The 13,310-nt window shown below is 46.8% G+C and overlaps 1 protein-coding gene across 1 annotated transcript in view; it reads left to right on the forward strand.

Annotated features, from left to right (window-relative positions):
* The first annotated feature begins 11,284 nt into the window (after positions 1–11,284).
* The window catches only part of CUNH11orf53 (chromosome unknown C11orf53 homolog), a 37,264-nt gene continuing 35,238 nt past the window's right edge, over positions 11,285–13,310 (forward strand). The window contains exon 1 of the mRNA XM_039229247.1: positions 11,285–11,317. Coding sequence (XP_039085178.1) covers positions 11,308–11,317 — 10 coding nt within the window. The 5' untranslated portion in view covers positions 11,285–11,307. The remainder of the gene's footprint in view (positions 11,318–13,310) is intronic.

Consider the following 13,310-nt stretch of genomic DNA (forward strand, 5'->3'; position numbering starts at 1 on the left):
AGAAGCTGAGGCCAATAATCCTTTTTTTTTTTAATTGCAATATAGTTGACACATATTCAATAATCCTTAATCTTAACCCTCAACTCTCACCTCAGCGTATGTGGAAATCTATTAAGACCTAACACCAAGTGGCCTTTTACAATTTGCTTTTTTTTTTAATGTTTTTTTTTTTTTTTTTATTTCTGAGAGAGAGAGAGTGTGTGTGTGTGTGAACAGGGGAGGGTCAGAGAGAGAAAGAGAGACACACAGAATCCGAAGCAGGCTCCAAGCTCTGAGCTGTCAGCACAGAGCCCGACAAGGGACTCATGACCTGAGCTGAAGTAGGACCCGACTGAGCCACCCAGGCACCCCCAATTTGCTTTTGATTAAGATATTCATGTTAGGAAACATTTGTGTCTTCTACCAGAAAACTTTTGCAACTTCTCGCTAATAAAGACATCTCCAATTAATACCATAAATATTTCTTTTGGAGATGCTTATGTCTCTTTTGGGACAAATCGTTTTTAAAAGGCTTGTAATTAGTATATTGCTCTGTCTCAACTCAGTGGTATAGGAACATGATATAGTTTTATTTTTCTCTAATTACTGCCTTCAACCAACCTTGATCATATAGGCCCTTTGCATTCCTTAGTGACATGCCAGGCAGATTTCAAAACTTTTCTGGTTATTTTTCTATTATTTTTTTTAATGTTTTTATTTTTATTTCTAGGAGAGAGAGAGAGAGACAGTGCGAGCAAGGGAGGGTCAGAGAGAGAGGGAGTCACAGACTGAAACAGGCTCCAGGCTCTGAGCTGGCAGTCAGCACAGAGCCCGACGCGGGGCTCGAACCCACAAACTGCGAGATCATGACCTAAGCGAAAGTCGCTTAACCGACTAAGCCACCCAGGCGCCCCTCTATTATTAAAACTCATTCCAGCTGAACTCTAACCTCAAACTTGATTTGCATATCACCACCTGAGACCCCAGGAGTTGAGTGGGGAGGAGTTGAGAGTGCGTGCAACGCTCTGAGCTGCCGTCCCCTCCCCTTCAGGGTCTGTCCTCTCCAGGGTGCTAGTGGGAGGGACACAGAGAGAGGGTGACTCTTATTTAACTGGCCTCTGTGGTTCCTCTCCCCGAAGGCTGCTCTTCTTCTCAGGGTGACATTAACTAGCTATCGACAAGCCCCCACAGGGTTGGCATTCAAACACCTGCTCTTCAAAGAGCCCGTGTGGGAGCTCTTGCTTCTCTGACTCTGGAGACCTAAGCCTGGCTCCACCTCTTCCGCCCCTTTCCTTCCTCCCCCACCCCCACCGCCCACAGCTTGCACCTGCAGAGGAGGGCCGAGGAATGCCACAGCATCATTCTCCCCTCTCGGGGCAGCTGTCTTCAGGGATGCAAGCCCAGCTGCCTTCCAGAGTTTTCCCCAGGCCCACGGGAGACACACGTGTCTTCGCCATGGCCATGTACCTCTGGGCCCCACCGTCTTCCAGTCCCCCCCCCCCGGTTGGGAGATCAGAGGGGACTTGCCAGGGCACATCAGCAAGTCACCCGCTTGGAGACCAGGTTGCCCACCTCCCCTTCTCCAGCTTCTACAGGTAATTTCCTTGGAGCCTCCCTGTCACCGGGCTTGAGGAGAGGAGTGGTGTGTAATCCATTCCTCCTTCACCCGGGGCCAGAGAGGAAATAACTTCTCCGCACAGATACTGCACAGCTGTGGCTTGTATGCTCTCCTCCTCCTTCACTCCTTAGTTTTCTTATGTAGATATGGGGGTGTGGGAGGCAGGTGGGGGGCAGGTGGCTGGTGGAGAGGGACTATTCATCACTTCCTAATAAGCCTAGAGGAGCTGGCCTCCCGGGCCCTCCCCACGTGGGTGGCTCTCCCCATAATGGCAGGTAGTTCCTGCCAGATGTGTTCAGCTGTGGGCCCAGCTCCCATTTGTGGGGTATCAGCAGGGAGATTACTCAACAGCCTTCAGCAGGCTTCGACAGAAAAGTGCACAGCTTTACAAAAAATAAGAGCTGGGGGGCGCCTGGGTGGCTCAGTTGGTTGAGCGTCCAACTTCAGCTCAGGTCATGATCTCTTGGTTTGTGAGTTCGAGCCCCATGTTGGGCTCGGTGCTGACTGCTCAGAGCCTGGAGCCTGCTTCGGATCCGGTGTCTCCCTCTCTCTCTGTCCCTCCCCTGCTCATGTGTGTGTGCTCTCTCTGCCTCTCTCTCTCAACAAATAAACATTTAAAAATTTTTAAAAAGACAATATTTTTACCACAGAATCTGAGGGCACGAATCTGTTTGTCAGGGATGAGGGGGATAGCATGTCTTTCTCGTGTAGACACAGAAATCCTCTCCTGTCCAAAAAGATGATCTCTCTTGTGAGCCAGTCAGGAAGGAAGGACTGAAGAAGCCAAACAGCGGCTTGGTGACAGGGAACAGGCCCTCCGTGGCTCTGCTGGTACCTCAGGACGCTTCTGCTCAGTCTCCCCGCATCCTCCAGTCCCCACGTGACCCCAAAATTCAATCAACAAGCCACTAATTGGAAGGCACCCCAAGAACTGGCTTCCTGTATGTCCTGTTTCCTACTCTAATTAGCAGCAAAGGGCAGGTGGAACGAGTTGGGGAAATGGCCTCCCTCTTCGCAGGCAATCATGGAAAGAACATTTAGGTTGACTTCCAGGATTTTCAGGAAGAAAAGAGTAACATTCCTTCTAATACATTGCAGTCCTGCCCCCCCTCCCCCCAAATCCTTGTCCTAAAACCCAGCTGTCAGAGCCAGCCCTTTGGTGCGTGACTGATAGGGTTGAGGCACCACCTAGTGGTTTAAACTGAAAATACCCTGTAAGGATGTCCCTGGAGACTCCGAGGCTGGAAAAGGGACCTGAAAGGAAAAGCTACTCACGCCCAAAGCCTTTCTCTATGCCCCTGTAGCCTAGAGCCACACATCTTTAAAAGATGTATTTTTATGCTAGCCTGTTTAAGGGTTTACCCAGCTTATCAGGAAGAAAGCAAGAACTAGAACCCAGGAGACCTGAACCCCATACTCCCCAATAGACTGGAAAACTGTGTCTCCTAAGATCTCTCCCCAGGACTGTAAACCACCCTGGAGATCTCTGGGCCTCACTCAGCATCTGGGGGAGACTCAGTAGAGAAGTTAGTGCCAATGAAGGAGTAGGGAGAGAAAGGAAGAATCTCTCTTCTCAAAGAGCAGTTTCCACTGAGCTTATGCAAAGCCCTCAGAGTAACAGAGGGAAGGGCAATAGAATGCACTGTCTCAGGGTGTACCCCTCAGAGTTGTCGGTGGGTGTCCACCCCTCGGGTCTTACTTGGCTCCTTGGGCAGCCCAAGGAGGCGGGACCAAGCAAGAGCGAGGCTGCCCACGCATTTCTGCAGGAGAGAAGCTGGCAAGTCAGGTCAGCACCTCCGGAAGAAGTCTAGTGTAGATCAGCATGTGACATTGGAGAGTTACAGGAAAGAGGGGCAGCTAGGAGGCACAGTCTCAGAGAACAGGATGTAAATACAGCTTCTAGAATGCTGAGCAATGCCCGTGCTTTGGCGTCTGATACAGGTGAGGCTGTTAGCTGGTAAAAAAAAAAAAAAATTCAGAATGGTGGGGCCCAGCCCCAGGAAACCAGGCTGCCAACTGCGCTCCCTCCTCTCTACCTCTGGAAACCTAAGGGGGATGGAGAAAGTCCAGGCAACACAAGGCTCAGACAGGAGAGGTCTGCACAGACAAACGTAGATCCAGGAAGCGGCCAAATGTCGTGTCAATCAGTGCCGGGTCCAGTGGTGGTCCATCCACAGAGACTGGTCCCGAGTCAGTTGAGGTTAGCATTGTGCTCGGTGTCTAGCCCCCGGACTCTGCTGGAGCCAAGGCTCTGGTACATTTTCTCAGAAGGAGCCTCCAACTGTTCTTTTCAGTCCCTAGACTTGCTTATGTCTACTCTGCAGGCAGCCCAGCCTCAGCAAGTCCCCTGTACTGAGACCAAGGCAGAGGACAGATTGCCCCTATTTGAGCCTTGAGACTTCTTGCCCTTCAGCATACGTGGCCTGGCAACACAGTCCGCCCTTCCCCTCCTGTTAGTCTCTCTGCTCAAGTTCCTGAAGCCCCAGGCTCCGCGGACTCGCTTCTCTCTTGCCTACCTTGGCTCACCTCTATTTTCCTTGTTTAGGATTGGTTCCATCCTTGAATGAAGTGTGGCTTCTTCACCTGTTGTTCTAAGCTGGGCTCGGGACATGAAAAATTTCGGGATATGAAGAAGATAACAAAATGTTCCCAGTGGAGAGAATAGTGTGAGACAAAGCCGGAAGGTCATGAAATGTGGGGAAAACCTAGGAAGCAGTGAGCATAAGAGTTTAAGGTACGAGCCGAACAAGACTCTGAGGGGGAGGCCAGGGCCCCCTGTAGAGGACCAGATGAGAACTTGTTCCTGCACTTGGTGGGCTGTAGGGTATCTTCTAGGATTTCAAGTAGGGGAGTGAATGATCCTAGCTCTGAGGTTGGTTGGGATAGGTGGAGCGAAGCGGGAGGGTGGGGATAGAGAAACTCCTAGAAAACCAGCACGACAGCCAGGGAGGAGAAGACACAGGCTGGAACAAGTTAAAGGGCCAGAGAAGGAGCCAGAAGGGAACCCACAATGGAGGCAGGACTGACAAGCTTTAGCAACCGTTTGAATGCACAGTGTCAGGGACACACAAAATCATGGTGTGTCTTAAAATCAATGGCGCCTCGGCTTCAGGGAGAGACGATTCTTTGTCCAAAGAAATGCAAAGACCTTCTCCTCACTGCAGACCAGGCTGCACCTGACGAGAATCTGTTTGTCATGGCGGTTCAGTGCACACCCCCAGCTCCTCCTAGACGTGTGTTCAGGCCAAGCTTCAGGCAGAGTTCCTGCCAGGAAGCAAGAACCCCTGAGCGGGCTCCCCTCCCTTCCCAGGGGTCGGAATGAGCAGGCATTCCCTTCAGCACAGACATTCCCTGCTCGCTCAGCTTTCTCCCCAATCCCTAGGAGCCCCTCTTTAAGGATTCTGGACATAGGCTCAGGGAGTGGACTGGTTTCTCCAAGTGTAGGGCTCAGAGTCCAGGAGCCCTGCCTACTGCTCAGCCAATAAGTCCACCCACCTCCCCCTGTGCCCAAGAGATACTTCAAGCACTTCGTGCTTCCTGGAGAGTCCAGAGGAGGTCATAGAATAGCGTAGTCTGAGAAATAAAATTGCTGCCTCCCCAAGGCTTCTTAGGCCATCTCATTGACCCTCTCCTGAGGCTATGGGTCAGCCTCCCCCAGAAGCACCACCTGCTGCCAAGGAATCCCCCCACACACACCATGGGGTGGGGCCTCCAGGCCCCTCATAGCTATAACTCCATTGCGACTCTAGCAAAACACCAGGATCGACGGAATGATTTTCCTCGGACCTCGCAGGCCCAGGACTGTGTTCTCTCCCGTGCACACTGAGGAACGCGAGCTGCCTATTTGCTGCCCCTTCCAGTGGAAACAATCTACCTTCCACATTTCCCTCTCCCACTGAGCTTCCATGTGCCCGAACGCCAGAGTATTCGCAAAATAGTTATTTTTCAGATTCAAGGGAAAGCTAATGCCATGAAACTGGCCAAATGTAGAAGAACTGAATGGTAAGTGGCCAGGTCCCCTCCCCTCATTAGAAACCCCAGGCAGGTCTTTCTAAATGACAGTTCAGCTGGCTTAGAGTGGCTGTCTCTGGTACCTTGCCTGCCCCTCTCTGTACCTCAAGTCCACTTCAAACCGTCTTCACCCTTACTTGGCAAACTATGACGGCCAAGCCCTCCTCTCTGCTCGGTCTCCAGCAGGATTACTATGACCCCCTCCTCAATGAAGCAGAACCCAGAAACCTGCCTTCGTGCCACAGGAGCAGACTAGCCACCAAGAGCCCCACCACTCTCCATGCCTATCCAAGTATTGGGAGAAAAGGAACTTCTGTCTGTATGTGAGAACCCCACTGGGTATGTGCTCGTTTGTGCCTAAAAGAAAGACATGTTTCCTCTACCCTCAATACCTGTAACCCCAACTGTGTGGATTTTCACACACCAAGCAATTCTCCAGTTCTCAGCAGATGCCAACAGGGCATCCTACAATTTAACTCAGTGTTGACACTAACTTCCCAGAGTGAGTGCAGACCCCACGGGCTAAGGGCTCAGTCCCATAACACTGCCCCCCCCCCCCGCCCCCGATGCCAATTCTAAGCCGCAGGTGGTCACCTGCACCCCTGAATGAAGCCAGACCGACAGGAAGTCCCATGAGCCTGCCCTTGGATCCAACAAATTTGCTAGAATGGTTCACAGAACCCAGGGAAACGGTTTACTCACTATTCTTGATTATTATAAAGGATGCAATTAAATGGAGCAGATGAGTAAGCTGAGGAGTGTGAAGCTTCCATTCATGCCTTCTCTGAGGGTGCCACCTTCCAGTGCCCGGGCATGTTCACCAGCCCTAAGTTTTCGGGACCATGTAGTTTAGGGATTTGCATACACAGACGTCATCATACAGGCAGGATGGATTATTTACTCAGTCTCCAGCCGCTCTCCCCTTCCCAGAGGATTGAGCGTGAGGCTGAAAATTCCACTAATCATGGCCTGGTCTTTCTGGAGACCAGGTCTTTCTGGAGACCCATCCTGAGGCTACCTAGGAGCCCCCCAAGAGTCCCCTCGTTAGAGCAAAAGATGCTCCTGCCATCCAGAAAATTCCAAGGGGTGTAGGAGCTCTAAGCTGGGACCCAGAGTCAAAGACCAAATATTAGGAAACACAAAAAGCTTCCTGTGTCTCTGTCATTCAGGAAATTACAAAGGTTTTAATTGCTCTGCGTCAAGAACCAAGGGCAGAGACCAAATATATATTTCTTATTATGTCACACGCCCATTCTTTTCTCCATTTGAGAGGCGTGTGAAGCCTCCCCCCGCCGCCATTCTGCCCCCACCTCCTATAATAAGGGAGTCCCTGGGCCCCTACGTGCTATACCAATAGAGCCCAACCACTGAGCAGCCTTAACTGCTCCCTGTAACCAACCCTTAAAGACAGGGCTGGGAAATAGGAAAGCCCTGGAACAAAGGCAAGGTGGGGGAAATGGGGTGCCTTGGTCCCCACTTGGCATGCCTGCTCTGGGGTCCCTCACCTCTGCCCTCCTCGCCCTCACCCACCATAACTACCTTAGAGCAAATGTATCAATGAAGCCCCTGCCAACTTGTCAGGAGCTACCTAACCCACGCAGCAGGTGCCCAGTCCTGCAATGAATAAAAAGCTGATACAGAAACATTGTGGTTGGAATATCTGAGGGGTGTTCCCGATACAAGATAAAGGAGACAAATACTAATCGTGCCTGAGCGAGGTGGATTTGTGTTTATTCTACCCAAACATACCCTTGTTTTACCCTCCTCCTTAAAGGGCTGCCCCAGACCATCACCAGACCTGATTTGACCCAACATCCTGCCTGACTGTGTCCGTGCCACATTTCTGAACCCACCAGCAACTGACGCAAGCACAGACAAAACTTATCGGCAGCCCACACCCTGCCAGCAACAGCCATCCACTCCAATCTGCAAAGATTTGTTTCCTTGGGATAAGAAAGCAACCTTTCTGGGATCTTTTTATTTAATTTTTTTATTTAGCTTTTATTTAATTCTATGGGAACAGGTCTGGAGTTCTATGCAAATACAGCAAGCATACAAAAGGGCATTTCATTTCTATTTTTTTTAAGTTTATTTATTTTGAGCAAGACAGAGACAGTGCGAGTGAGGGAGAGGCAGAGAGTGAGGGAGACAGAGAATCCCAAGCAGGCTAAGCACCATCAGCACAGAACCCGATGCGGGACTCGAACTCAGGAAACTGTGAGATCATGACCTGAGCCAGAACTGAGAGTCGGACACTTAACTGACTGAGCCACCCGGGCGCCCTTAAAAGGTATTTTAAAGCACAAGCGAGTATCTGTTGCAAATCAACGCATTCCAGCTTTTCCAACGATGTCTAATATCTGAAAAGCTACTGCAGGATTCTGGACATTTCTACATTAACCTTCCTCTATAAAATCCTTATGTTTTTGAGTTTTGGATACAGGACCAGCCTATATGGAAACAGTTTACATACTCTCCAGTGGTGTGTTCAGCTCATGGAAAGAGAACGGTTGAACTCCATGGCAACATTACGGTGCAAAACAACGAAATCCCCTCTGATATTGCTGCTTGTACCCAGAAACTACTGTTTCTAGTGGATTCCATGGCAGGACTCAGCATGGCCAGCACTCACTGGGGACCTACTATGTGCACACGGTGAAGTGCTGTGGGAAGGAATATCGAGCAGAGAGAGACAGCCTGGTCGGGGATGAGGGATGGATATGCAAACCACTGACCTGCATGGAAAGCAGCGTGAAATCAGTGCCATTGGAGAGATTCAAGTGAGAAGCACCATGAAATGGGCCATTAAATTCATTTCAGTGAAGACAGCATCGGTGCTGAGCCTTGACTGATTTGTAGACCTGTAATCACACAGCGTGCTTCAATGTGAGAGGACACTGTAAACAAAGGTAAAGAGATGTGAAAGTCGATGACTTACTTGAAAACCATTGAGTTACCAGCTATAGCCGGGGAGGTGGGGGTAGCCTCCAGTGTTTATTAAGAATCCTGTGACGGCAGGGAGCACGTTTCAGATGCAGGTGTCTGGCATGATCACCAGATACTCCAATTCAACAAGTGTAGGGTGGACAATGTTTTCTAAGTTTTGCAGGTGACTCTGAGGCTGGTGGCCCAGGACCGCACAGGACACTGGGACGGAACCCGTGTGGAGGGAAGAAGTGGTAGATGTGATGGAAGGCAGGATGGGCCCAGATCACAGGCACCTCAAATGCTGTGCTGAGAAGGTTGGGCTCTATCCGCAGTGCATGTCATATCTGTGTTTTTAGAGATTCCATTCTGCCAAACTTCTGAAAGGTTTGAAGTCTTCCGGTGCAATGTTGAGAAGAATCAACGTGCTTGGGGAATTTACTGCAGAAATAATAAAGTTCACTTAGTAATGCTTGGTCTGTTTCAGTACAGAGCTGTTTGGTTAGAGGAGTGAGAAAGCAGGAATTGGGAACCGGGTATGCCTGCGGGGAAGAGATTACAAATCACAGGGGCTGTAGGATCCGTGTGACTGTGGTACTGCCTCTTCTCGTTCGCTTAAAGGAGTAAAGGGTGCTGGAAATGGGGAAATTGAGACAAATTGTGTCTTTCTGGATTTCTTTTAGAAATGTAGAGACTATAAGAGGTGTCTTTTCTCTGTAAGAGAAGCACAGACACAGAGTTTTCAAATGTGTGCCTTAGAACACTCTAGAAACTCATTTCTGCTACAGATGTTCTTCCAGAGGATCGAGTCTCAAATTATGTGGTCTCAGAACCAGAATTATAAATGGCTGAGGAACCCAAAGAGCTTTTTAAAAATATGAAATATTTTTATAAAAATATACCCATGTATCCTTATTATCTTGGAAATTAAAACTAAGAATTCAAAAAAATATATTTACTATTCACTTAAAATAACAGTAATGGACCATTACGTATTGATGTAAATAATCCTTTAATTAAAGATAACTATGTTTTCCAAACCCCTCAAAAAACTATTGAAGAGAGTGGCACCGTTTCAAGATTTTGCAAATCTCTCCTGAGTGGCTTCACAGAAACCAGCTAGACCGATATCTATCCTTCTATCCATATATCACATTTTCATATGTCACAGATGGAAGCCCCCAGAAAACTCTTCTGTACATTCATGAGAGAATGAGAGAGTAAAAGGCAAAATAAATGTATGCATTTGATTATGAAATTGGTTTAGACTTTGCAGATCTCCTGAGTCAGTGCCCAAGACCTCTGGGGATTTCCAGAACACACTGTGAGAACACCGTTCTCCAGATCCCACTGATCTGGAATGCGGTGAGGGCATGTGAGATAGAGCCAGCTTAGAGGACCAGCAGGTGATACCTATTTCAAGTCCCGAAATTCCAGGATTGGTCTTACACCAATCCAGATGGCGAGGAGGGTGTCCAGGACCTAACTCTGCTCGGGATTGGGAGACAGAGCCAAGATTATGTTAAGAAGCAATTGTGGGTCCTTGAAGATAAGTAAGGGAAATGTCAGAAAGTCCCTCAAATCTGTGGGGTTTGGGGTTTTTTGGTTTTGGTTTTTTTTTTTTTTTTTTTTGCTTTAGAGGAGTTTATGACACCGAGTATGCATCAAAAACACCTTCTTTTTTTAAAAAAAATAGTTAATTTTTTTCCCTTAAATAGTTTATTGTCAAGCTGGTTTCCATATAACACCCAGTGCTCATCCCAACAAGTAAGTTTGTTTTAAAAGATAGCTATCTAGGGGTACCTGGGTAGCTCGGTCCATTCAGCCTCCAACTCTTGATTTCACCTCATCATGAGCTCATAGTTCATGGTATCGAGCACCTTGCCGGGCCCTGTGCTGACAGCATAGAGCTTGCTTGGAATTCTCTCTCTTCCTCTGGCTCTGTCCCTCCACCACTCATGTGTGCACTCTCTCTCTCAAAATAAATAAACATAGATAGATGATAGATAGATAGATAGATAGATAGATAGATAGATAGATAAAAATATAGCTATCTGGGCCCTATTTCAAAGACTCCAAATTAGAATTGAATGGGGCTTGGGCACAGGTATTTTTACCAGCTCCAGTGTGAATTCTGAGGTACTACCAGGTTTAGGAACCTCTGCTTTAGATCATATATTTATGTTTTACATATAATAAGCTATCCATTTGTATTACAATGTATTTATTTTGTGTTCATTTTGATTTTGTTTCTTCCTAGAATTCTATCTATATCTGAAAGATGCCTAAAAATTATCTACTCATAATATATACCCATGAGTATACATAGACATAGAACCTGTATTTCTCATTGGGACATACCAGCTTTTCCATAAGCACTATTTTTTAAAACGCAACTCCAAATTAAAGAAATAGAAAATGCTGCTGCTATTCAGAAAAGAAATCATGGATTGTTTGCTTCCATAATAAACTTTTAACAGAGTTTTTTCCTAATGGAAATTCATTGTTACTAAATAAAAATCTTGAGGAAGAAAAAAATACCTTAAATATAATCTACATTGGGGATGCAAATTGTAGAGAAACAGACACCAAAGGATTTGCATTTAATCAAATCTAAAGCAAGTCATTTCAGAAGCATCACTACCAGGTACAGAAGCCTTTCCCATCGGGATCAGGCTGACCTTTCCAGAGACCAGGATCCCTTATCAAGGAGAACACATTCACCGGATATCCTACATTGCTGTTAACAAGGAGATTCACCAGAACCATCCAGAATGGAAAATGGTGAGTCACTGTCGATTATTAAAATTTTTTTAAAAACTTTACTAATCCTAATGTTTGTTTTTGGCATCACAAGTGGAGCAAAGGGCACGAAGAAATAGCCCTAAATTCTGGCTAGAACATAGAAGAATATAAAACGGCAGACTGGAGACCAACAATTTAGAACTCTTGATAACATTTTCAGAATTCTTTCACATTTAATTACTAATTGTTAGGTTTACTTTTGCTGCCTAGAGTTTAGATAGGTATCTGTTTTGAAGATCAACTCTACTGAACATCATTTTTATAAAACAAAGACTTAGGTATTACAGCACCCTTTTCCAGTAGAGGGAAACGTGTTAAATGTAACAACTTCCAGTAAGCTCTCAAATTTAAGAAAAGTGCAGGAGAGGGATCCAAATTTGTAGAGAACTCGAAATATCTTTTACTCGTGCATCTTGTTTTAGGTTCTTAGTCTAAGACCAGAGGACTGTCCACATCCGTGTGATAGGGAAGAACCCAGGCTGTCGTTTCATGAATTCACACTGTGTACAGATCTTTCCTACTTTGTTCACACCGAGGATACAAATGTTAGTGGCAACACGGAGTAAAACCCACCCATTCAGGAACAAATCTGAGATTTAAAAAAAATCAGAATTTTAAGTGTTCATAAATAATGACAGAATATTTCAAAAATGCCTTGTAAAGTGCCTCCAAAGAAAAATTGGTATTTTTTGTAAATGCCTCAGCTCTTCAAAGTCTGATCTCAAAAACTAAGCTGATAGACCCATCGCGCAAGAGCACTCGTGTGGCGGCACAGACTGCTTATTGACAGAGGTGTTAAGTTTTGGATGCAGCTAGGAGGCTTTAGGGGGAAGAAGGGCCATCATGGGGAGGGGTCTGTGGACGAACCAAACTTCTACAAAACCCTAACATGCTAACTAATTCAGCCTCACTTAAAATCTTTAGTTTTTCTTTCCAGTTGAAACTTTCCCAAATAGTATATTTTATATTCAGCTTAGCAATTCATATTTGAACATTTCATTATTAATTGCCGAACTTGCCTCTCCTTGTGTTCTTCTGGAGGTTTCCCATAATCTCACTGACATGACACCCGCTCCACAGATCTGAATTGGAGCCATGAACGCCAAGCCCCTAGAGGGTGTAGAACTAGCACGTTTTATTCCTACGTGGGTGTCTCCCTCCCTTTGGCGAGGGGGCTCTGATCCTCAGTGAGGCAGGCTGAGCTGGGCTAGGGAGGTAGTGGGGACCCCTGAGCCAGCAGAGGGACCAGCGCACCGTCCAGCCACCGGCCTGTCTGGGACCTTGACATGATTCTTGCCACTTCGCCGGCAGGCCAAGAAATGGAACAAGCATGGACGTTGTCCGTCAGTCGCCCATCAGTCAGGATCTTTATTCTAATCTGTCTTGAGTGAGCATGTGTGAGCCCATCATCTGTTATCTTCATTTTTCCATCGCCAAATGTCAGAACTCAAAATATGAATTGCTCTTTCCTAAAATTACTGGATGGTCTTCTGTTCTACTCCTTTTTGTGTGTTTGTTTCAAGCAATCTCTATTCCCTTACCCTAGATAACAAGCCCCTGCTTAGAGAAAGCAGTGTATTCCAGACAAGTGTTGTCAAAAATAGTAAAATGAGGGGCGCCTGGGTGGCTCAGTCGGTTAAGCATCCACCTTCAGCTCAGGTCATGATCTCGCAGTTCGTGGGTTCAAGCCCCGCATGAGGCTCTGAGCTGTCAGCACAGCCTGCTTCATATTCTGTGTTTCCCTCCCTCTCTGCCCCTCCCCTGCTCACACTCTGTGTGTGTGTCTCTCTCTCTCAAAAATAAATAAATATTTTTTAAAAAAAGTAAAATGAGTAAAATAATAAAATAATATGGTGCTTACTTCAAAGAAACACCATAAATGTATGTGATAGTTAAGAACAAAAAGCTGTTTGGGAATCACCTACATTTTAAATAGTCACCTTCAGAATGTACATGTTTGTTTTAATGGGGA

Source organism: Hyaena hyaena, unplaced genomic scaffold (assembly GCF_003009895.1).
Source record: "Hyaena hyaena isolate Hyena2069 unplaced genomic scaffold, ASM300989v1 scaffold_36, whole genome shotgun sequence".
NCBI classification, from domain to species: domain Eukaryota; kingdom Metazoa; phylum Chordata; class Mammalia; order Carnivora; family Hyaenidae; genus Hyaena; species Hyaena hyaena.